At 38.7% G+C, this 24,617-nt stretch overlaps 3 protein-coding genes across 7 annotated transcripts in view; 2 read left to right on the top strand and 1 right to left on the bottom strand.

The window, feature by feature from the left end:
* The window catches only part of LOC131668618 (mucin-2-like), a 46,155-nt gene extending 28,294 nt beyond the window's left edge, over positions 1–17,861 (top strand). For all 4 annotated transcript variants that reach the window (XM_058942947.1, XM_058942949.1, XM_058942950.1 and 1 more), the window contains 2 exons: positions 13,373–14,515; positions 14,933–17,861. In XM_058942947.1, the coding sequence (XP_058798930.1) occupies positions 13,493–14,515; positions 14,933–15,937 (2,028 nt within the window). In that variant the 5' untranslated portion in view covers positions 13,373–13,492 and the 3' untranslated portion in view covers positions 15,938–17,861. The remainder of the gene's footprint in view (positions 1–13,372; positions 14,516–14,932) is intronic.
* A 66-nt stretch (positions 17,862–17,927) lies between these two features.
* LOC131668619 (rRNA methyltransferase 2, mitochondrial) lies at positions 17,928–19,718 on the bottom strand. Its single transcript, XM_058942951.1, has 3 exons — positions 19,708–19,718; positions 19,315–19,564; positions 17,928–18,910 (listed from the first exon to the last, which is right to left on the bottom strand). The coding sequence occupies exon 3, from the start codon at positions 18,887–18,889 to the stop codon at positions 18,155–18,157; it is 735 nt and encodes a 244-aa protein (XP_058798934.1). The 5' UTR covers positions 18,890–18,910; positions 19,315–19,564; positions 19,708–19,718; the 3' UTR covers positions 17,928–18,154.
* Positions 19,719–20,487: 769 nt separating this feature from the next.
* LOC131668590 (WD repeat domain phosphoinositide-interacting protein 3) lies at positions 20,488–24,555 on the top strand. Of its 2 annotated transcripts, none has more exons than XM_058942886.1 (6): positions 20,488–20,755; positions 21,744–21,920; positions 22,003–22,260; positions 22,368–22,569; positions 22,658–22,881; positions 22,958–24,554. In XM_058942886.1, exons 1-6 carry the CDS (start codon positions 20,689–20,691, stop codon positions 23,062–23,064), a joined length of 1,035 nt encoding a protein of 344 aa, XP_058798869.1. In that variant the 5' UTR covers positions 20,488–20,688; the 3' UTR covers positions 23,065–24,554. The 2 variants fall into 2 exon arrangements, with proteins under 2 accessions (XP_058798869.1, XP_058798871.1); XM_058942888.1 differs by lacking the exon at positions 20,488–20,755 and adding an exon at positions 20,805–20,899 and having other exon boundaries at positions 22,958–24,555.
* The last annotated feature ends 62 nt before the right edge of the window (positions 24,556–24,617 follow it).

A 24,617-nucleotide genomic window follows, 5' to 3' on the forward strand; every position in this document is an offset into this window, starting at 1 on the left:
AAGTCTCAGCAATTGCGTGATGTTACGTCGGTACGAGCGCAGGTGCAAAACGCGCGCGCGTCACGTGTGCAACACACGGATTTTCCGACGATATTGAATGATTTCGCATTATCGCGCGTCCCGCTCTCGAAATAATTCACCTTAGCGACACGAATTTCTTCGATTTTCTACTTGGACTGCTTCGACACCATAAGATATTTTTTTTTTTTTTTTCATTTTGCGACATTCATGTCCCGTCGAAACAAAGAATGTAGACCGTAAGTGAATTTGCGGGCGACACGCGCGATAAAAAAAAGGTCGTGCAAGAATTAAATTGTCTACCCGCTCGGATGAAGAAATGTGGTCAGACGAAATCGGGTGAATAAATGATGATGTCTCATTGTTTCGCACAGACGCTGATATTCTTTCTTTCCTTGTTCTCGCTGAATTATTGAAAAGATCGCTGTAGTCGCGGCAGCCCCTTACCTTTTTTCTCGTCTGCCATTTTTGCACTTTCTCGCGGACAACCGTGTTTCGCATTGAAAATAACATTGTATTTTTCGAGCTTGCTTTTTACGTGCAAGAATTTTTTTTCCATCTCGACATCTCTCTGGTCTTGTTATACGAGTCGTCTTTTGTAAAAGAAATATCATACATATACCAGTCGGACAAGTTTGGAACATGGTGAGCACGCACTGCGTCGATGTAATAAAGTCATAATCGTTTGAGAAAAAAAGGAAAAAAAATTGGTTGCCCATCGAAGGTTAAGTATAGTGAGTTTTGAGATCGAGACACTTTCGCGCATATATATCTTGAGAAAAGCTTTATTATACATCCTTATATCGTCGTCGGCGCCACGTGCGCTACATTATATTGCCGATACGTGCGGGTTTCTCAAGGCTCCCTCGTTGTACGTGTGCGAAAAAGGATTAATCAAGCGTTTTCTGTTTCTCGGTACACATGTATACGCATTAGGCAGCACTGATATCACTTTTCTTTCATGAAAAGCTGAGAAACGTCTGATTCATTGTGAATTATTACGCCTGAACTACTTCCTTAGAATTATTTTTGCGATGTCAATTTCGGTCGGCTCTGCGCGTCCGAACAATTGTTTGTGGTATCAATTATCACTTGGGGATCGTAACCTCCCACGAGGCACGTGCACAATAACTCACCGGTATTTAGCGGCCCCTAATAAAGAAAGCCTCCGGAAGAAAAAGAAGACGGAAATTAAGCCTTCGGAAGATCTATTAATATCGAGATTAGAGAAAACAAATTTAGAAGCGCTAGCCCCTCTCGTCTAGTCTCGTTTCAACTCTCGCTTGGCAACGCGCGGTACCAAAGGCATTTTGAGTTATCGATAGTTCTTCTTTTGTTTTTACGAACGATTTATCGCGCGATGGCTATCTTGGGGCCTGTCGCCGCGCTTTATGAGAAATTATTCGAGGGTTGGTGCAAAATACGCCGCTGCCATCGTTGCTTTGTCGGTTCGCCCATCGTGAATTTAACCCGGCAAAGTCCGCGCCTGCACACGTCCAATCGGATATTGCACCGTTTCTATGTATCGCACTTTTTTCTTCTTCTTCACAACGATAGGTTCGCGTTCCTCGCCGTCGCCGTCGCCTTTATTGGATTAGATTTATTCGAAAGTGAAAGGTAAGATATCGTACGCGCTTTTCACATGACTCCAGTTCGTAAGGTTTCTCCGAGTTATCGTTTCGGTCGTTTACGATTTAACTTTTTACGCTCGATAAAGACACTTGCAACGTCGGTTTTTACGTGCATTTTTTTTTCTCATTCAAACGCTATCTCAAGGCAAAAATGAAACGCCTGTATCTCGCAAAAACAAAAGCCATCGAGCGACACGAAAGCTCTCTGGGAAGCTTTCGCAAATCAAGACACTGCTCTGGATGCAGCTGAAAGCGCGCGCATAAATCAAATTTATTAGTTCAATAAAAGGTCGCCGTCAGCCGAATACTTGAGAGCAATGTATTAAAAAGAAAAAAAAAAAAGAAAACAGTCTCATAAATCAGCTGCGAACGTGATAAAGACATCAGCGATCGTCAGGCACACGACAATGAAGGCACACATAGGCACTGCGGATTCGCTGCTAACAAAGATTCATACTCGTGAAAGAGGAAAAAAAAAGTTCGCGCGCGACGAAGAAGCCTCTTTGCGGCGTGGCGGCATACCAACGAGTGTGAGCAACTATTGCAATTGCGGCCGCCGAGCGCGGCGGCAGCTGATTGCTCCAGTTGTCCGCGACCGACCGCCAACCTATTACTTCTAGTACTTTCTTAAATCGCTGATATATTGTTCTTCTTTCGACTTTTTTTGCCAAGAGCGTTTCAGCTTACGTTTTTGTATTTCTGGCGAAGAGAATGTCTTTTAAAATCGATGTAAATCGTTGTGGCGCGAGCTTGCTTTCTTATCTCCTAAATCTTAGCATAACAATCGTAAGCTTCAACTTCACGCATACAATAAATATTGTTTCTGAATTAATATGTTGATTAATTTCACGAATTGGAGAACGACATACGCTTAGATTGTGAATTCAATTGACATTACAATTACTTTCAAGACAAATGGAGCAATCACTAAGGTCAATAATAGAGGAAAGTGGAAGATTTTGATGTGGCGTTCGGTTCGCATGTGAGACGCGCGATACTCGTTGATTGAGACGATCGACGACAACGCCGCACAGCTTCGGTCGTATAGCGCAACATTCCTCGTTCCGTAGCTAGCGCTTTATGATCATTCGAATGACATTCGGTTTCAATTGAGTATCGACGGCAACGCAAGCGCACCAGTAATCGCCGAGCGAAAAATAATCAACGAAAAAGCACCGCGCACAGACGGCGCTGGCTCACGCTCTCTTTCAGCGAGTAGAAAAGCCACGCGAACGGTTTAAAGGAAACTCGGAGGTTCCTTTGCAGCAGCAGCTGGCCGATAGTCTAAACCGCATAATTGATAAATCAATTATCTTACGCCGATTCCGTACGAACTGGCTCGACTTTTATTTCTAGGCAAGTGTGTCACGATGCTCGGTCAATTAATTGAACGCTGAAGCGTTCTCCAAGTATCGAGCCATTTCCTTTTCGGGAACGATTTCCGCTCGCGATTCGCAGGAAGCGCGAGCCTCGTTTTTTTTTTTTTTTTCTTTCTATTTTCGTCCGGGCAACGTCTTATCTTTGCGTTCGGTTTTAGATGTCTTTTTGTTTTCTGGAGCACACGGGTGGCTGAAACAATGGATTCCATCGCGTATACGAACTAATAGCCTTTTGTTCTATATTGAAATTAAATTGAGAAACGAAGTCTCAGTATATTCAAAGTCAGACGCGATTCGGGAGCGTATTGAGTTGACGGTGGGCTGTTCAAATAAAAAAACGTTACCCTTGAAACTACCTATCCACAACACTATGAAACGATAGAATCGTGAAGGATTGCGCTCATCTAGTTATTTACCCATTATGCAACGAAGATCAGTAGCTCTTGCGCGCACAAACATCGAGAGAATACGAAATTTCAGCAACCTTGCCGATGTATCTATTTGCGCAATTATCGTGCGAGCTTAATGTTTGATTGTGCGAGCGTCGCGCGCCGAACTTTGCCTCGTGTGCTTTACAAATAACAGAGTAATTTTAACGTTTCCGTCGTTCATCTCCGTGTGTAGTCTTTGACTGATTCCTCGGGCACTTTATCGCGACAATTAAAAATAATGAAAAGCAGTGTTATCCAATGGTGCGCCGAGTCGCGTGCGCGATAAGCGCCCGTGTAAGCGCGGAAATGAAATTTCACTCGCGGGAGAGAAAATCAAAAATTTCGTTTACCGTGCGATGAATCCATCGGGGCATTCATTCACGCCGAAAGCTTGTGACCTTTTTCGTTCGTCCGCGGCGGCTAACAGCAGCGTGGCACGGGCCGCCTCGGGGAACGAGATATGTAATACGCGCTTTTTCTCTCTCACTCGTCGAACGTGCAAAGATAGATTTTTTAATGGACGGCCATTGGTGTATCATTAAAACAGAAGAGAGGCGACGCACGGTAATTACGAGGGTACGAAATGATCGCGGCGTTTTAAACTGTGTAGTCGATGCGTCGCGTCAATGAACGCTTTCGAGTTCAACGTTTCTTTTTTCTTCTTTGTTTGTTTGTCGCGTGAATATTCGTCGTAATCCTGGACGATTCGCTCGGCGCGGAAAACCGACAGCTCGTCGGTCAGATTTGTAGTGGGAGCATTCGTAGCAGCCGCGTGACCGATTTGTCAGAGAAAGAGGGCGCCGCGCTGTACTTACGCGAGTTTCCTTCAAATTAATCGAACGCCCGTCGCGTTGATTGCCGCACGGACGCCTCGTGTTTCGACGTCTCCGTGACGAGCTATCGGCCAAAGTGGGGAGGAAGAAAGGAAAGAAAAATAAAATTACCGTGCCGAGAGTGTCATTGCGCAAACGCGCGCGCGCGCACGAGAGATGAAAGGCTTCCACAGCGAGGCGCAGATTGGCTCTCTTGGCTGCTTCCAATCTTCGCCGCGCGTGGTTTTCTCAATGTTCGGCTTGCACATGCACTTTTCTCCACGATGTTACCATTATGCGAGCAGCGATTACGTGAGACGAACTAGTAATACAGGCCTATGGGTGTGAGAGCGCAATCTCAGAAATGGATTTTCGTCGTGATATAGGCGTTGAGGCTTGATTGTAAATCGCTCGTCGCAGAAGGAAACGCTTTTCTGTCGTGCTGTTGAAAATGCCGCGTTCAAAAACGTGAAATCGCAATTGAATTTTTCGTTCGCGCACGAATAATGAATGGGACGCTGAAGTGGACAGCGTTGACTACCCGGGCCTTCAGTGTCTCGAGCATTATGCAACCATAACAATTTATAAAATCGATAAAGCGCATCTTTTCTCTGCTGCCGTTAAAAAGACGAACTCGTTAAAAAATCAGCAACAATGAAACGCTCTCGAGCGATAAATAAGACCTCGGTCAATAGCTCGAGTTCCTAAAAGTGCCGAAGGCGGACAAATTCGACAATAGTCAAAAGATTGACGCTTAAAAGGCAGCAGCCTGGAAAAGATTTCTCTCTCGCGCGCTATCTCCCTCTCTCCTTCCCCGTCGCGCATGACAAAAATTGCGCCGATATTCAGGGGGTAAAAAAAGCGATCCGATCGAGACGAGAGATTGTTGTGTACTGAGGTCGTTGATCGCCCCGAGATTTTTTCTTGTCCTTGCCGTCAGACGAAAATTGGAATGAAACGAATCTTCCGATTCTTATCATTGAGAGCAAAATTTCGAGCCACTAATTACGATAACGCCAATCAGTTTTCCTTTTTTGTTTACGCAAAGCCCGTGTCACAATTTTTTGCCTTTCGTACGTTCAAATCCCCTCATTCGTAAAGTCGATAAGAGTAAAAACGAAGCTGAAGGGCAACTATCAGCTCTCGCTATATTTAACGCGAGTGTATAACCGATGGCCCTGGGTTTGTAAGCTCGCGACTCTTTCCTAGAAAGCGCGCGACGTCCGTGAACTGAAAAATCATGGTTTCTTACATTTCTAATGCTTGATATTCACTTGATAATTGTCGGTTTGCACGATGGGTAATCAGCGACTATTTTCATTAGGGAGGCTCTTTTGCGTAAGCTGTAGTCTTCTTTCATAAGACGGCTGTGATTATCTGCGGTTTTATGGACATTGAGAATTATTGCGATCTTGTCAGAATTTAAAATTGTTGAATTTAAGCAGTGTGAAAGGAGGTGCGTTTATGTTTGCCTTTTTTCTGCGATTCTATTTCATTTTGATTTACGCGGCTAAATGATAAATAGCAGCATCCAGCGAACGTAGTTTTCATTTAATCAACTGACCAATAACAGTCAGTCTACTAATCTCGAGTACTATCCGAATAACAGCGTTAGGATCAATACAGCAGGCAATAAACAAATGTGTTTGTTGCAGTCGAGCAGATGAATCCGCAAAAAAGAAAAAGAGAAAAAAAAGGACGGCGCAAAAAGTGTGAAAAAAGAAGACTCTCGCTACGCACCAGTGACACGCAGAGCTCGAACGCCGAGTGTTCGTGTGCACGCGCGTGGTCGTTTGGGTGGCGCGTGCAGGCGCGTGGAAAATTCGCGAAAGAAGGCGCAGCTTTATACGCCAGCCGACCGCGGCGATTCTCTCCTTGAAACGGTACACGAGAACGCGCGCGCGCGCGCGCGCGGGCCGAATGCCTACTGCGCCCGCATGTCGACAAGATAAAAGCTTGCTCGCGCGAAATCGAGATTTTCGGTGCTATTGTCTCGAGACGACGACGACGACGACGACGACGACGACGACTATATGTATAAAAAACGAGTTCACTGGCCTTTCAACTCAGGTGAGCGTGAGTCTTTTGAGTCTTTTCTGTGTGAATTTCACGCGGCCAATTAAGATGTTGTTGATCTTTTAAGGCCATTCCAAAGCTTTATTTTGCATATGCGAGTGCAGTGATTAGTATTGTGCTGTGAACTTGAATACTGCGCGCGTTCAGACAAAGTGTGCGCTTTAATGGCGCTATCGAGTTGACAAGTCGCTTTTATTATTTTTTTTAAACGTTAATGGCAGCACATCTTCGCGTCATTGGAGTTATTCGCGTCGACAACATCACAAAAATAGACAATGTTCATTTCTCGAAATGTAGTCGAACATAAGCTAAATCTAAAAAAAAGAAATATCGAGCTTTCGAAGTTAAACTGTCGTTTTGTATGTGATCGTCTCGAAAGAAAAATAACCATCGGATAGGTATACGACAATTGAGTTGTTGTACGAGCTCTGCACAGCGTTGAGGGTAAAGAATGCATCGAGTGACTTTCAAAATACATCCTACATCCCCGGAAAGCGAGGCGTCTCCTCCTTTGAGCCCGGAAAATCTCTTGGAAGGAGTGAAAAAAAAATGTATCACGCGAAAGTGAAAGATACAGAAGAGAGGAAAAAAATCGACAGTGAGCGCGCGAGAAAGAGGGGGGGGGGGGGCGAAAAAAGAAACGCGCGAGAGCGATAAGAGTATACGTGACGTGAATTGGAAGCTGAAATCGTACGGATGGGTCGTCGCGTATCAAACGCATTCCTGCTTCTCGAAACGTGTCCCGTATTTCTTGCGCATTAGATTTGTCGAGGACCCAAAACCCCTTTTAGGAATAAGAAATCGACGCGTTGAGGCTCTTTCCGCTTACATGTATAGCTACTTATCAATTGTTTGAACGCGCACGTAACGTACCTTACATTCGATTTGTCAAAGCCGTAGGTAATAACATTCAAATGGAAATTTCGCTCTACCTCCCTCTTTATTGTATTAGAGCTCTACGTGAACGGTTTTTATAATTTATAACCAGAGGTACGTCTTTCGAAGATTGATCAAAGATTCGGAGGGACTGTTACAATGACTTGACAAAATTTAATAATAAAGAGAGTGCAATAAAATCAATCTTAAAACATAAGTAGAACGTGTCAATTGTCGACTATGGGTATAGCAAAACAAGGTGAGCGGCGCCTTATCGTCCGTTCGTCTCATCGCAGACGATTGGGAAATCTTAAACATAGCTTTGCCAAAGACGCGCATTTTTGGCACTCGACCAAACACACGTAGCGCGACAGGTGCGCGTGTACTTTGAGATGTCGCTTGTCTGTTTTCCGATTTTGCAAAATTTTTTTGCACCATCCACGCGACGCCTCGAGAGTGTAATTTTACAATTACGAGGTCGTAATTAGAGCGGCTAATTTTGCTTGGCGAGAAAGAGAGTTTCGCAACGAGACTCCGTCGAGAATTGTGATTGGCTCGCTCTTAATTTTCTACTGATGGAACGCGAGCAAAATACGCTGCTACTTCCTCATTCAAATCTACGCGGCTGCGGCGTTTGGAAAGTGTTGTTGTCGTAATCACGCGCGGCAGTATGCTGAACGTGAAAGTTATTGATGAAAAAATACGAGCTTTTAATATATTTCAGCGACGGCTTTTATGAATCAATTGATCCATCGCCTACTTAAATAAAATTTCATTTTGATACCGTGATGATTGGTCGCGTATAACTGAAATTACTCTCACGAATTTTCTAACGTGCATTTTTATATTTTCCACTGGCAGATTGCAGTCTTGTTAATACTTATGAAAGGTCATTCATATATTCACAGAAAAGATGGTTTTTGTAACTGGATTTTCCACCGCAACTCACAGATCAACAATCAAAATTAATAGTCTCAACATAAATTTAAATATGGCAAACATAAATTCTTCAGTTATGATTGTCGACAGAGCAGTTCCTTTTTTTATTGTTTCAAAAGACCAAAGTTAAAAGCGAGAAGAAACATGTCATAAAATTTCAAACGACTCTTGTTAAAAAACACGACTGAAAACGGAATTATCCCCGACGTCGGCGATCAAAGCTTCGTTTCTCCAAGAAGCGGGATTCTCGAAATCAACAGATCGTAAAAAAAACGCACATAATTGTTGTCGTGTCGTCGTTGCATTTTTCTTATTGGCTCGCGGAGATGTTACTTACAGTTTCTGATAAACCTTGAATTTACTTAAATATCAAGGACTCGCTAACTCTGGAGTTTCCAAGACGATATGTACGCACTTTTCACGAGAATGAGGATGTTGTTCGCGTTCTTCATTTTTTTTATTCAAACGCGAGACACAAAGAGTTATGCAATTTTATATATCGTGTGTCAATGCGTTTTTTTCACGAATGATGGTGCGGTATGCGATATTTTAAATAAAAATCAAATATAAATTCGATTTACTCGTTTCGCGATGATTACTTACATGTTTTTTCGAACAAGTTGAAATCAGAAAAATGATTTATCGATCCGCATCGGAAAAAGAAATATAATACCATTCTCGAGATGATAATTCTTACATCGGTACACGATCACAAAAGATACGCACACTAAAAATAAACAGTGCGTCAATTTAAAATTTATTTTTACAAGCTTACAAAATCGATGTGTCCTCGATGTTCATTTCGCAAGAGTACGTCATTATTAAATTAACTTTTAAGTCATCGACTATGCGCGTACGGATTTTATATTTTAATCAAGAATGTGAGCTTTTCTAAATTTCATCAGTAACGAAAAAACAAGGTATTCCAACGATGATTATGACAATTGTTTAAAAATGTATACTCTAATTATAGGAACAGTAAACGAGCATTTTAGTGCTAATTGTAGTTGGCGGAAATGGCCTCTTACTCAAGTTATACAACTGTCGATTTGCATTCCGAAAGGATTATGAGCTTTGTAGCTTTTAAACTCTCAAGAATATAACAATGGAGGGAATTTTCGAGCGTCGCGCTTCTGACTAATGTAGTTTGCTAGTAGTGCTGATCTACATTTTTTATTTCTCTCATTCTCATTCATGAGACTTGAGTGTCAAATTTTTATGGAGTTCTCGATTAAAGGGGTGTTCGATGTACACCGAATCGGCAAATTAATTAAACAACAATTTAAAGCACCACATATTGATCAGTTACAATCAATAAGTTACCAATCTCTTTTTGAAAAAAACCAAACAATATAAAATCAATTCTCCGAAAAAGTTCAACAAGAATTGGAAGATCGCGAGGCAATGCACGTTTGCAGCTAATTATGAGTTTATAACGCAGACAAACCGAAGAAAAGTAGTCGCAGTGCTATTGCTTTTCTCCGGCGGCTTCACGCATGCAATCGTCCATCATCGTCTGATCCTCCTCTTCAGCCTCCGACGTTTGATGTTATCGTACGCTGGTGCCAACGGTATATATAAATGGGATAGAGAGAAAGAGAGGCTGGACAAATTTTTGCCGACAGCTTTCCTTTGTGCGCTTCCTCTTCGCCGCGACTGACAATACAATATTCTTTTATACGTGTATAATGTTGTGGAAAATTGTTCGCATTCCCTTCGGTCGAAAGACATACAATTATTATTTTTAGCTGTGGCGTTCGCATCATTTGGTAATCACATTAGTTATTCACGTTAATATCGATTTGAAAAATCCAGCGTTAATCAATACAACCGTAGCGGTGGCTATTGATCACAATCAAATGCCCACATGCAATTCCATTTGCAATTATAATGCGTCCTCTAACATATAATACATATAATGTGCACGAAACAAAAGAAAATCTTTTCTCTATCTGCATCGATGATAAGACACGCTGCCGTCGAAGCAGAAATGAGAATCTTTTACGATCGACAAACACCGTCCCGAATACGTCGATATGCACTTTAGGGAGGCCGGTCTTGCACTGATAAGACAGCAGCAGGCAACCGAATTGCATTTTTATACGCCGGACGTTGCGCGTCGCTCGGCAGATTTATCGAAAGCTATCTTTTGGAGTACGTTCAAGAGTCATCTTTTGCCAAGCCGGCGTTCCATTCGCGTACGTCTGATTGAACTCTCGCGAATAGCGATTTAAAGCTCTCCGTTTAACAAGACTTTTAACAAGACGACCGCGATAAACATTAGCAGTTATTTGCAAGTCCTCGTGAGCTCCCCCGCAAAACAGAGAAAAAACATCGGCGTTTGAGATCAATCGCAGTAATGGCTCTACGAGAAAAGCAACCCCTCGAAAATAAAAGCTCTCGCAATCACCCGGCGTCGAGCGAATTTAATCCACGAGTCTCTCTCTCTCTCTCTCTCTCTACTGAATTCTAAAGTACATCACAATGCCGCATTCGTACGCACAAAGAGTCCGTTAGATATCTCTCGCTGGGTTTTCTTCTCCAAGAAAGAAGCTCCCTGCCGCAAAATAAAAACCAGATAAGCTTGATTTCCGGTTATGTTCGTTTGCTTTGTTGTAGCTCGACGTCAGTGGCTGGCTTTTTTATTATTTTCACGCAGCGAGTTTTAATGGGCGCGGGATCGTTCGCCGACGCAAAAAAGGAAAAGAGACTGGTTAAATCACCGGGCGCTAGCACTAACGAATGTTGGCGTCCGCGGGGATTAGCCTGATATGCCTCGCGCGCGAAAAGTGATAAAGTGGATTTTCGATGTAAAATTTAGCAAACAAAAAATGCCCGTTGGAATTGTTCTCTTTTATTTATTATTATTTTTTATTAATCTCAGATTTGTGAAACGCAGGGAATTCCACAATAGATATTCTTTTGGCAGGGGAATTTTTTCCGTTTGGCTAGGGGGAAAAATCATTCTACGTAATCGATATTTTTCATTTGTAGAATTTTCTTCTTACGGAATAGGATATATTTCTTAAATACGATATAACGATTTATTTTACTCAGTGTACAGTGTAAAGCAGTTGATTGAATTTCTTCATTATTCAAAGTGGGAAAAGCTCAAAACCCATTCATTTTGCCGTTTGGTCGAGTGTTTAAAAATCAATTGATTGAGCGTCTGCCATGCACTTAAAAGAAAATAGCGTCAGCTTACAAATTACCACAAATAATTAATAAACATTACAAACACGCCGCACATACTGGAAACATTTCAACTTGTCACGCTGAGTTCGGATGAATCAATATATGCAATATATATATTTCGCTTGAACAGCCAAACTAGTTTATAGCCGTGATAAAAACAAGAAAGTTATTACGGAGTCAAGTTGACGAAGAGGCCAGGTGAGATTAAATGTCTTATCTCTGTGAATACATTCTAATTGGGAACGTCTCTGTTTTCGTGGGTGAAAACAATGGGGATTCGTTGAACGATTCAATTACGATCTTTGCCAAATCGCGTGCATACGTGAACGGCGTGCAATTGCAAACAAAGAAAAAACATAAGCGTGGACAAGGCAGAAAAGCCTCTCAATTTCCAGGAGGTGCAGACCGGGTCCGCGTCTTTCCCTCGCTCACTCACTCGATCCTCTCACCGGGTCTTAAACACGTTTTAACGCGGCCGATTAAGCCAAGCACAACGGGCGCTCAATGTCCTTGTGTGCGCAGCAGCAGCCGACGACGACGCCGATACGCTCATTTATTTCTCGCCACACGGGCATGTATATACGTATACATGCTGCTGTTCTCTTTACGCGCCCTGTATTTATTCGCCGATATGGCAATCTCGTGTGGTTTTTCACGACTCAGAAGTGTGTTCGGCAATTTTATTCGCTTGTTTATTTCGTACGTTACACTTGCCGTTCCTTATGTTACCGTAAAAAAAAGTAACAAAAAAAAAAAAAAAGAAAAAAAATTCGAAAAAGAGCCACAGCCAAAAGATGCAAATAAAAATTGTTACACGTTCCTTCCGTGCACTCCAGCACATATTAATGCCTGCGAATACATCGACTGTGCTCGTAATTTGACGCACTTGCATTCGCACATCGAAACGATATATAAATCACCGACTTGGCATGCCTGTCAAAATATGCATAGAAATTGATCGATCGATAAACCAAACGTAGCGTGACAGTTCAATCATAGCGCCATTTGTTCGATCTTCACCTGTCGCGTAGAAAGTGCACTTCTTGGAATCTCAAAGCGGCGCTTTCTCTTCCGCTACGACTTTCAATTTGAAGACCGCAAGCACATGCATCGATTCGACAAGTCAATTCAAGCGTGCATGAAAGAGCTATTGTTGCCGAGATGGAAATAGACTGAGGAAAAGTGCTTTTCCTTTTTGTTTTGTTCGACGCACAGTCTATGAAACCAGTTATATCAGGATTTAATTCTTTCCATTTTCAAGTTTTTCCAATGTCGTAGTTCTACGTGAAATATTCCTGTATTTCCAATTTTCATATAATCTTTAAAATTTAATCATTTCACAAGACAAACAGAAAAAAATTGAGATCGACGTAATGTGCGATTAGCAGAAGCCGAAAGTTCGCATCTACCTCGGCAAATGCATCTGCAAATCGCAAAGCTCGGGTGCGCGGGTTTGCACAAGAAGCACCAAAACTCATTAAACTCTCAAACGCGCTGGCTGAGAGGGTAAATGGAGGCTGAGCACAAGCTAATTTCCACATCGCACTGATCAAAGAAACGAATTCTATCAGAGAAGAGCAAGATAATGTTGCCCTTGAGGGGAGGTTACGCTAACCCCTTTAATGCCTAGGAGATTAATGCCCCTTTTCACAGAGAGATTTAAAAAATCACGATTTTCTCGCACTTTTATCGCGGTGCTTTTCGACTTAGTGGCGCGTGTAATGCTTCGACGCTTCTTTTTTTTATCTCTCTTTCTCTCTATCTCTTGCTGAGTACCATTAAGGCTTTTGTGTCTCGCAGCAGAGAATTTCCTTCCGAGCGAAAGTTATTTAGATTAAATTCTTCGTCTCGCCTCGGCGATAATTTACTTACTTTCCTATTGCGGACGCTTATATACTTCTTACTCTCGATTTGAATTTTACCTTTTTATTTACTATAAATAATTTTCACATGAATTCTCCAACGAAGCAAACGTCATACAAATCAATGTAACGTCTTGTCGTTATGTTTTGCAGGCATCACCGATGCGTCTGCCATCGATGGACAGGTGACGCGTCGTGTGCGAGATCCTCGTCGTTGAAAGCTCCACTGCATTCGACACGCAATCTCGATCGGAAAACAGATACGCAAAGAAAATGCTCAGTCCGTTGTGGTTCACGCTGACTTTGTTGGCATGCGTGCCATCGTCGAGTCTTGGTCGGCCATCAAATCACAAACACCAAACGTCGCAACCGGTATTGAAGACATTGGGTCAGGAGATTGGTTCACCGTCGGAATTAGCGTGGCAAGCATGGTTACTTGTCGAGTCGAAAGGTGGTATCTCATCGGCATTGGATTCATCCAATATTCTGCGTAGAATCACGCCCAAAAGTATCTTCATCGCACCGGAATTGATCTCGTGTCCTGCGGGCTATTCGACCGATGGTAAGGGAACGTGTCGACCAGATCCAATCAGCATCGACGAAGATGCGCAAAAGCAGTTTATCTTGAAAAGACTGAATGCTCTTTACGGGAAATTTGGTAATAATAAGAAGAAACCTGAACCACCGCCAGGTCCATTGCAGATAAATATACCGATCTCGTTGCCAACGAAGAATGCTCCACCCGAGCCGATTCCAGTATTGGTAGCTCAACAACCAGTCCTCGTTGGTAACAATAAGAGTCAGGAAGCCGTTGCAGTGGTGGTCTACAAAGTAGAGAACGAGACGAAGGATGAGTCTTCCGAGCCGTTCTTACTTGGTAACACAAACTCTACGCCACCAAAGAAAGTTGCTGAGATAATCGTCGAAGCAAATGATACTTTCACCGGTGTGGTGGATTATAATATTCCTCTACAACAAAACTCCACCAACCTTGGACAGCAGGCAGATAAAAAAATTAATAAGGAATCATCGGAAGATTCTTCACCTACGGTTGTCTTACTCTTATCACCGACCATGCTACCTTCTACCGCTGAGAAGCCGAAAAAGATCTCCACGGAGGAGACGAAGATGACCGAAACAACCACGCTACCGACTACCATCGATGACAACAAGTTCGAAACCATTCAGACTGTCGCTCCGTTGGAACTTGAAACTGACGTCGATACTACGATTAGGACAACTGAAAAGACATTAAGCACGAGAAGCAGGGATGATTACGAGCATTCCGATCAACAGGTGAGATTATCAAATTTGACTTTGTAGACAACTGGATTACCGAACATATATAACTCTCCATGTATAACGATGATGACTGACGGACTTCAGGATTTGACGTCGATTAGTGCCACCTGACGAAATTTCTGTTTCAGATCAGCTGCCGATTTTGTTTTGATTTAGATTGGCTTATGCGACAGAACGCGTCCCTTGTTACAATTAGAGTTTTACTTTGAATGAAATAAAAAAGACCCTGAAAGCGTGATACGCCCCTCCCTCCCACAATGAATCCTGAAAACATTGCATGTAAATAAGCACAATTGTATATGCATTTTAAAAACCTATACTTTTCACGAAATTGAATTTTGACGCTTTTTAATTTTACCAAAGATCAATTGAATGCGTCATTTGCTGAATGAAAAAATCATGTATTTTCAGATGACCACGACAATGTCAGCTCCATCGACAATGGATGATGAAACGGCATACACCGACGAGGACGAAACTCAAACGCCGGAGCAGGGATCCGAGGAAGAGCAAGAGCAAGAAGAGTACGAGGATGAATTTGCCGAAGACGAATTGTTGAAACCAGGCGAAGCAGGATCGATGATGTCAGCGAAAAATCAAGAATTGATCCGTTCGAAAATTCATCAGCCGTCAACTTTACCCGTTGCATCAACTACAACGATGTTACAACAAGATACAACGACGATACCCCCCACAGTGCAGGATACATACGACGCTAAGGAGAGTACAATCAAAGCCGAAGCGACGGTTTTCACCACTCAAACGACTGATGTACCGAGCACCACAGTTAACGCTGTGCCCGAGGAGACAACGATAACAGCCACGACAACTGTAACATCGCGACCACAAAGGGTTAAAGCTAGCATTCAAATTAATCCGTACACCACGGAAATACGACGTCAGCCAACTACAATTCGGGCGACGGAGATTCCAACCGAACCACCGTCAATGTTCTTGTTGCAAAGACAACCGCAACAGCACAAGCCATCGTTCACCGTCAACGACGAGCCGATTTTTTTCAACGACGGTAAACGAGATAATCTACCACCTGAGTTCAAAGATCAATTGTCACGCGATCGCACCTACATACGATTTCCCGACCCACCTCAACAGCAACACCCGCGTGGTAGTTTCGTGAGATTCCCATCGGATGACGTCAATAGCATCCACAATCAAGACACTTTCAAGGATTTGTCGCCGTTTCAGTATAGCTCGAGTACGAAGAGCAGCGTGCAGCGCTGGCGACAGCAGAAACAAAAGCCAATGTTACTTAAATTCTGGGCGAGAATGCCGTTGGTTAGGGATCTGTCATTTTATCCAACGACGAGTCACGGCTCGCATAATGAACCCATCGGAGGACCTACACCACCTACGTCAAGGCGTGGCGGTGGAACGATTTTTAAGAACGACGCTTAAGATGATTTAGAGAGTTACATGCATGCATTTTGTAAATACGTCATTATACCTGCATCGAAGCGCTGCGTTGGTGATATCAAAAACTCGGCCGTAATTACTAAGCTGCAATTACGTCGCTTGTAGTTTGTTTATTCTTTAGAAGAAACACCCAAACAATTTTCTGTAAGCTCGTTCTCTCTTTTACACTTTTCTATAGTTCATTCAGAAATATTGTCGGTGTTTCGTCCTGCTACCATATATGCGAAGACTTTTTTGCTTCAAGACGCACACATTCAATATTACGCGTATTAAGCTTCTTAGAATATATAAGATATCTACGTAGAGTATGTGCGTGCTTTTTGGGTATCATATCTAAATGGTAATTGTAGTAGCGGAGCAACTCGTATAATAATCGACGTAAGTAATATAAGTAATTCACTAATTGTTGTTTAGAGGATATTGTAAATCTCTACACGCAGTAGGGATTCCCGAATTACATATACAATATACATTACTTTCATTCATTCATTCATTCATTCATGTCTTATCTTTTTTTTATATACGACGTTGTTTCACTTCACCGAAAATATCGAATCTCAGTAGTTTGTAAGTTTCTTTAGTGGCCCCACGTGCAAAAGATTCATTGCTATACAGACTGAAAAATACGAGAAAAAAAAATTTCTTTACGTGTCTGGACTCGAGATGCAATGTTTTTTCTGCTAAAATTAGAACTTGAATGAATTATAATCAAATTTTTCTTTTCTCGCGTACTCGTGCGGTAAAATCTTTTGTCTTTGTTTGGCGTGCCACTGGCGAATCGTCGTTCTTCCGAATTTTGTAATATATAATTAAGCTTAAATATACGCATCTCATCAATATTTAACAATAGACTAAGTATATATTAAAACAAAGTCATATCGCTGTTGTGTGGAAACATCGAAATATTGTTACTCTTTATATAGTCGAATCATATATAGTGTATGTTTGTTTGTTTTTTTTTTTTTTTCATATCTCCTCCTTATTTCTATTACATAGTAAAATTGTTGTCTATTAAACGTATTAAAATGAAATGAATGTTGTATGCAGAGAGCCGATTTGAGATTATATAGCTAAACTCGCCGTATTATAGTGGCCAATGATTCTTTGATAATACACTCGCATATTAACGATATTTTCTCATCGAGGGAGAAATAAAATGAAAAATCGTTTCTATTATAACGAACGTGTAAACGCAAAAGCATTTAAATCTGTTGTTAGGTAGAAATTTAGATACGTATTTAGCGAAAAGGAAAAATCAAATTTTCCAATATATACTCATGTGCAATTTTGAAATATAAGATGTATAATCTCTTCAATCAAATGTACTGATTATGGGTCATGCAATGTTATTGTGCATTTTTTCTTTCTCATTGTACTTGTCATTTATTTCGCATGCGAATGATTTGCAATGTGTCCTTTGACATATATTTGCTTGTTTTGTGATTTAGTTTATTTGTTTGCTTTATGTAACCGAAATTGTGTATATAATTTTTTGTTTACAAACAGTTAAATATTTCGTATATAATACAATAAGTGCAAAAATTGATATATTTGTTTTCTTCAATGTGAGAGGTGCAAATTCAATGCATGTCCGATAATCGGTATCATTTTTTACTTCAATGAGATCTGAACATAATCATCATATCATATTCATATAGGTAATTAATTACACGAAATTATCAAATATCTGACATTGCGGCCAGTAAACGTATACTCTGTATCCCACACGTTTTTTTATACTCATTCTATTCTTCTCCATGTGCTGTGTAATGTTTTTTTCTGGCGTATGAATGTTAAATCTTGTGTAAATATTAATTCATTTTTATTATAAACCATAGAATTATTATTAGTTTGAAAACGCAGATTTGTATATATAAAGCGTAACGATATAAGTGTTAACTTTATCGTAAAGATGTATTAAATGTAACTGTATTAAACAACTATTGTATTATTTATAGTAAAATATATATTGATGTATATTGCATAATTGTGCGTCTTTATTATTTCTTCTTACATTGATTCTTTGTTATTATTATTACCTACTTAAGCGATTAAATAAAAATTTAATTTCATTCATTTTTAGGAAATAAAAATGTAGCATAAAGATTAGTTTCATCTAAATTTAAAATGCCATGTAATGATATGAATAAATAACTATATTTACATTTCGGTAATCGACGTACAAAAAGCTTATCAAAACTACTTGTTTTCAGTTGCTCTTATTTGAATACCTTTAAAACCTCGAGCAAGGATAAATTTTTCTGAAGATTCACTTCTCGTTGCTTGAGGTCTGACAATATTAACTTTCCTGTAAAATTTGGCAACATTTTCTTCAAACTCACTAGACCTGCTTCCGTCCCATAATTTAACAATTAAGGTTCCTTCAAAAGTAGTAGCTTTCAGTGCAAAATGTAATGTCATGTAAGCTAATCTTATTATATTTTCATGATCCAATTCCTTCACACCTGATGAATTTGGAGCCATATCTGACATTACTAATTCAACAAATTTTCCTTGCAAAGAATCTAATATTATTTGTTTTGATTTTTCCAGTGTAAAATCCATATTTCCGTAGACTATTGCTCCATCTACATGATGCATTGGCAATTTGTCTATGGCAATAACTTTTCCTTTCTGTTCATCAACCATTTTGCCATTTGCATTTGTTAAGTTAACAGCAACTTGAGTCCAACTTCCTGGAGCAGCACCGCAATCGACCACGTTCATACCAGGCTCAAAAATTTTATATCTTTTGTTTAATTCAAGAAGTTTGAAGGCACTCCTGCATCTGTAGTTTTGTTGCTTTGCTAATTCGACGTATGGATCTTTCATTTGTCTTGTTAGCCATAATTGTGAACTGTGCTTCATATTTTTTAAATTGACTGGTTTTTCTTTCAAAAAAGTGTTGAATGTATGGAATCTTCTTAAAATCATTTATGAAATATGTCTTTTTATCTATGGTAACATAACGTTTTTTAATAATTTAAGAAAAAGCAACATATATTTAATGTAAAAATTCTATATTAAGAAACTTTACTGATAGGTTTGTTAGAATAAATAAACTCTGATTTCTTCTTTATACTAATTGTTTCACAGTAATAATTTTTTTAAATTAAAAAACTAACGAAATTCACATTCAAGTTATACAAGAAATTGAATTTTCCTTTCCAAATTGATAAAAATAATATAGACTCGAATAATAATTTGAAAATAATTATGATATTACAAAAAATTACGTATAAAAATATTAGTTCTTCTCTAAAACAATAAATTCAGAAAAGCAAAATACAAAATGTATAGGTTAATTTATTAAAAGCATGAATTCTTCTAATTTTGTAAACGTATTTACAAAAGAATACCTTATAAAATAAAAATTCTCCAATATTTTCCAGTTTTTTCTCAACTATTACAATTGTCTATGTTGTACCAATTAAAACAATATTATGAATTGTCACATGTTCTTTTACAACTTTTCAAAATAGAGGTAAGTTCAACAGTATTGCGATGACGATATCTAATTGATTGTAGTACGTTAGGTCAAGCCTTTCTCCATGGTCCACACTGAGGAAATATTTCTGTGATGCTCTTGTTCCGTGTGATTTCGTATACCTTCCACAACATTTGTACAATTCATCATCTACGTCTGTGTATATAATGTGTGGTTTAAGAAGTTAAGAAGACCGAACGTTTTTGCGCCTTCTGTGCTTCTTAAACCACTGATTATGTATAGGGAGGTAGACGGTGAACTGTACTTCGTTTCGTTTCGTTTCGTTTTAATGGCTGTGGGTACCTGAGGACTCCAATGTGCCACAATTCAAAAGGTGAACTGTACTAATGTTTCGGGCGATGCAAAATTACACGAAATAAGAACATCACAGGAATATTCCTTCAGTGTAGAAAGGCCTTAGGACACTTAGGAAATTTTTTGTTGGTCACACTGAAAGCGGTAACGTTCAAAATTATGGCTTCTCAAAATTGCGTAATTTTTTATAAAACAAGGCGATTACATGAATTTCGATGATTATTTTCAATTATTAATAAAAATTTAAGTCAGCATACTTGCCGCGTTAAAATTGTATTTATTAAATGACTGCATCGAGTAAAACCTGTATAATCTAATCATTTCATAACAATCAGAGATTGCAGCTGTATGTGATGAATGGCCCCTTCATATAAATAAATTAAAATAATATTGTTAACCATGGTGATTAATTTCCCTAGAAAAGAGCTGTTCATATATCTCGAACAATTCATTGTTAACGTTCAAGGATGTCGTGACTAATCTTATAACAAAAGTATTTACAATTTATATTATATCATTTTTTAAGACTCATTTACCAAAAATTTTCGTCTCATGAATTCCATATTCCCTGACAATTTTTGCCATCTCTTTTGGCGTCTCCATCCAGAAAATTTTTCAATTTCCACATCAACTCAATAAACTCAAGTTCAACTCCTCCGCGCAATCATCACTTTTCATCTTAACGAACTTACTTACGGCGGACATTATTAAAGCAGCAGCAGAGCGGACTGCGGCGACAACAACAAAAAGTGGGAATCTCTTTATAACGCTTTCGTCGCTATCAGCTGATTTGAGAGAGCCGCGCGAGACGCTTTTCGAAAAAGAGACAAGAGGCTGCTGCAGTTGTCCGCGGAGAAAAGCCATGAGCTGAGCTTGAGTTTTTCCGAGAGACTACGCAACGTAACGAGAAGTGAAGTGCACATCAGCTACGATGAATCTCGCTATGGGAAGCCCTAATGGCAACGGCCTCCTGTACGCCGGTTTCAATCAGGATCAGGGTGTGTGATTCTTCACCTTATTACAGCATTTGAATGATTTTCATTAATTCGCGGTATGAAAAATCCAGAGATCTTTGTGTCAGATTGTGTAGAAAAGTGGATTTTTTAAAATCGTTATTAAGGCAGAGTGGTAACATGTTTCTGGTAATAATTTGTTGTAAATATTAGTTACGTGCACTAAATTTATTTGCAAGTGATGGTGATATTGATGGTTATATATTGCACATGAAATTTTCAATGTAGGGCATTAATTCCACAATAAATGCAGCCAGTGATCTATTTTCTTTTGCAAACTAACCTCAACCTTAGCCTACTTACAGATTTTCCTTAGAAAACAGCTTACAATATCGAAAGAGTAACTTATTTTGAGTGTATTGTATTCTTATTTTCGCGAGTAATACGCTTGTACATCATTTTCTAGTTATTAATAATTTTTATAAATTAAAAGTGCAAATATATTTTTTAACTTAACAGTAATGTAATTAAAATTTTAATACATATAAGTTACCTCTACTTTCAAACTTAAAAATATAAATTGATAACATTGACAAGAGAAATTGCTTGACATCCTGAATCTGAAAGCGGCCTCATTTCTTGTAATATCCACTGTGACCTAATTTTGTAATTGGTGTTATACTGCCAACACAATAAGTTACTTGTTGCAAGTGATATTAAAGGGCTAGTGAAATGTAATATTTAATAGTTACATGCTTATCAAATTTTAATTTTGGGATGATAATCAATGAATTTCAAAACTTATATCATGGAGATATATAAGGTAACATGCTTTACCAGCGTGTTATGATAGCACTTTTATAAGCTAAATTAATTAAAGACTCATTAAAATGAGAATGACACAAACACATATCTCATGTTGGTGTATCAGGAGAGTCTCAGAATAAAAAGAAATTGAACAAGAGATGAATGTAGTAAACAGATAGCATTATCATGTTAGAAGTGTACTTTATTACATTACTTGATTTTACAGGATGTTTTGCTTGTGGTATGGAAAATGGTTATAGAGTTTACAACTGTGACCCACTCAAAGAAAAAGAACGACATGATTTTGGAGAAGGTGGCTTGGGCTATGTGGAAATGTTGTTTAGATGCAATTATTTGGCCTTTGTTGGAGGAGGAAAGCAACCAATGTATCCACCAAATAAAGGTCAATTACTAATCATGAATTGATGTGATAAATAAATATTTTCTTGATATTTTTATTTGTTTATATTGCTTATATTTTATAGTCATAATATGGGATGATTTGAAGAAAGCACCTGCTATTACACTGGAATTCAGTGCACCAGTAAAAGGAGTAAAGTTGAGGAGAGACAGAATAGTTATTGTTCAGGAAGGTGTTATAAAAGTTTATACGTTTACTCAAAGTCCACAGCAGTTGCATGTGTTTGAGACAAATGCCAATCCGAAAGGCCTATGTGTTCTTTGTCCGAACAGTAATAACTCTCTACTTGCTTTCCCTGGTAGGAAAAATGGACATGTACAAGGTAAATTATATTATTCTTTTATATTTTTAATATGAGTTAAAAAAATTGAATAATTGAATGGAAAATTAAATAATTTAACTAATTAATTAACACAATGGATTTTGCAGTCGTTGATTTAGCTAATACTGAAAAGCCACCACTCAATATAGAAGCACATGAAACACCTTTGTCTTGTATAGCACTGAATTTACAAGGAACTAGATTAGCAACTGCTTCTGAAAAAGGTACTTTAATAAGAGTATTTGATTCTCAAACGGGTACTATGATTAACGAATTGAGACGAGGTGCTAATCACGCCAACATATACTGGTAAGATATATAAAGGGAAATTATATAATTTATATAAAATGAAAATTAAGGTCGACAGTAGACTTTGAAATTTTTCATTTTATTTCAGCATCAATTTTAATCACGACTCGACGTGGCTATGTGTTGCGAGTGACCACGGGACTGTTCATGTATTTGCTGTAGAGGATCAAAAATTGAATCGTCAGTCTAGTTTAGCGTCGGCAACGTTTTTACCAAAATACTTCAGTTCAAGCTGGAGTTTTTGCAAATTTCAGGTACCCGGTGGACCCCAATGTATGTGTGCCTTTGGCACTGATAATAATAGTATCATTGGTAAAGACTAATACATTTTCGAATTTTTTAATGCGCGATTTTTTACTAATTGTTGAAAGAAAATTTTTCTTTTTAGTAATATGTGCGGATGGTAGTTATTATAAATTCATCTTCAATAATAAAGGTGAGTGCACGAGAGACTTCTATGAGCAATTTCTCGAAATGACCGACGATAAGCTGTGACTCTCAACCGATCCTTCGAGGCCAAGACAAAGACTTCCATTTGCGTGAATAAACTGTGATTGCCGTGTGCGCAGCAGCTTGTCGCTTCTATTCCGAGCGCGATTTTTTCGCTAATATATATATATATATAGATGAAAAAGCGCATGCTATTATAAATCGTTTCAGTTGTAAGTACCTGGTAAGCGCAAAAATAATATGAAAATACAAAGAAAAAATTGTTTTTATTATGCGTCTCATTGCTGCCAGTCATTCTAAATGACACGACGAATAATATAATATGTTGATGAAAAAACAAAACGATTGTATTAATGCGTTGAGTACAAAAGCTCAACATAAGAAAAAAAATGTTAACGAATTATATTGAAGCATAATAATCAAGTTTGGTGAGCTCTGTTATATCGAGTTTTATGTCAAAATTTTTAAGGCAATTTTTTCGATCAATGTGAAAAAATGTATGCGGACTAAAGTTAACGTCAACACGCGAGTCTTTGAAATTCAAAATAATTATAACAACTGAGAAACAGTAATATGAAAGTAGACCAGACTTATGAATATTGAGTAGAGAATATATAAATTATGAAAATGTTGATGTAAATGGTTTTTTTAATCTTGTTAATCCGATTGCCAGAAAATAGAATTACTTGAGATTAACAATGTTAGTTGTTTAGACAATTTTGAATACCGCAGACTTGAAACATCATCAACTGAACGATATACGTTTGTCTCGATTGTTGCATAAATATGAAGCACCATATAAAGATTAAAAATTCTAGTCTACATACGTATTTGTTATATACTTAAGTACTTGTTGATAAGTATATATTACGTCCATATTGAATAATATTTATGGAGGGTTATTTAAGCTTTGCTCTTAAAAAACTTCACTGTACATATCAAGTGACTAACAGTCAAATGTATGTTGTTTTTCTTTTAACCACTACAGTGCAATCTTGGAGTAAGAGTTTAAATAAATCCTAGAGAATGCTAAAAAGACTGTTGACGTTAATTTTATACTAGGTATTAAAAAACCAGAAAAAAGCACTGATAACGAGGTGCAGCGCTTAGCCTATATTACATTGAAATCGGAAATGAGCGACATTATTGTTGCAGAATATTATTTCTGATAAGTGGATTGGTTTTCTTTTTTTTTTCTCTAGCAGCCTTTGATATTTTACCATTAAGTTTTTAGTTTTCTAAAATAAAATTTGTATATAATTTAATATCTACTATTTAGTGTATATCCATTATCGTAACAACATATAATTTCTTTGTACGTTAGGCAGAGAGTAACAATTTTTATTTGTAGATTTTGTTTGAGTGACACAATGAACAAATCCGTAGTGCAAAAGTTGAGAATGTTTCTTACCTTACGTGTGTTTTATGTAATTTTGCCGAGTCTTTTTATTGCACTATACTTTTTAAGATATTTGTATGAAATCTATACTTTGGGGCTGTTAAATGCTGATTTTTAATTCTGTAATAATTTTTACGAAATATAAATAAAAAATTTGCAAATCATTTGTTGTTTTTTTGCATTTTCATACTCCTTGTTT

This window comes from Phymastichus coffea, unplaced genomic scaffold (assembly GCF_024137745.1).
Source record: "Phymastichus coffea isolate CEN01 unplaced genomic scaffold, Cenicafe_Pcof_1.1 PCOF00081, whole genome shotgun sequence".
Lineage (NCBI taxonomy): Eukaryota > Metazoa > Arthropoda > Insecta > Hymenoptera > Eulophidae > Phymastichus > Phymastichus coffea.

Excerpts from the sequence above, each read along its gene's own strand:
- LOC131668619 (XM_058942951.1), bottom strand. The coding sequence starts at position 18,889 with ATGATTTTAAGAAGATTCCATACATTCAACACTTTTTTGAAAGAAAAA.
- LOC131668590 (XM_058942886.1), top strand. The coding sequence starts at position 20,689 with ATGAATCTCGCTATGGGAAGCCCTAATGGCAACGGCCTCCTGTACGCC. Across the intron at positions 20,756-21,743 it reads CGGTTTCAATCAGGATCAGG|GATGTTTTGCTTGTGGTATG; the intron begins GTGTGTGATTCT and ends TTGATTTTACAG. Across the intron at positions 22,570-22,657 it reads AATCACGCCAACATATACTG|CATCAATTTTAATCACGACT; the intron begins GTAAGATATATA and ends ATTTTATTTCAG.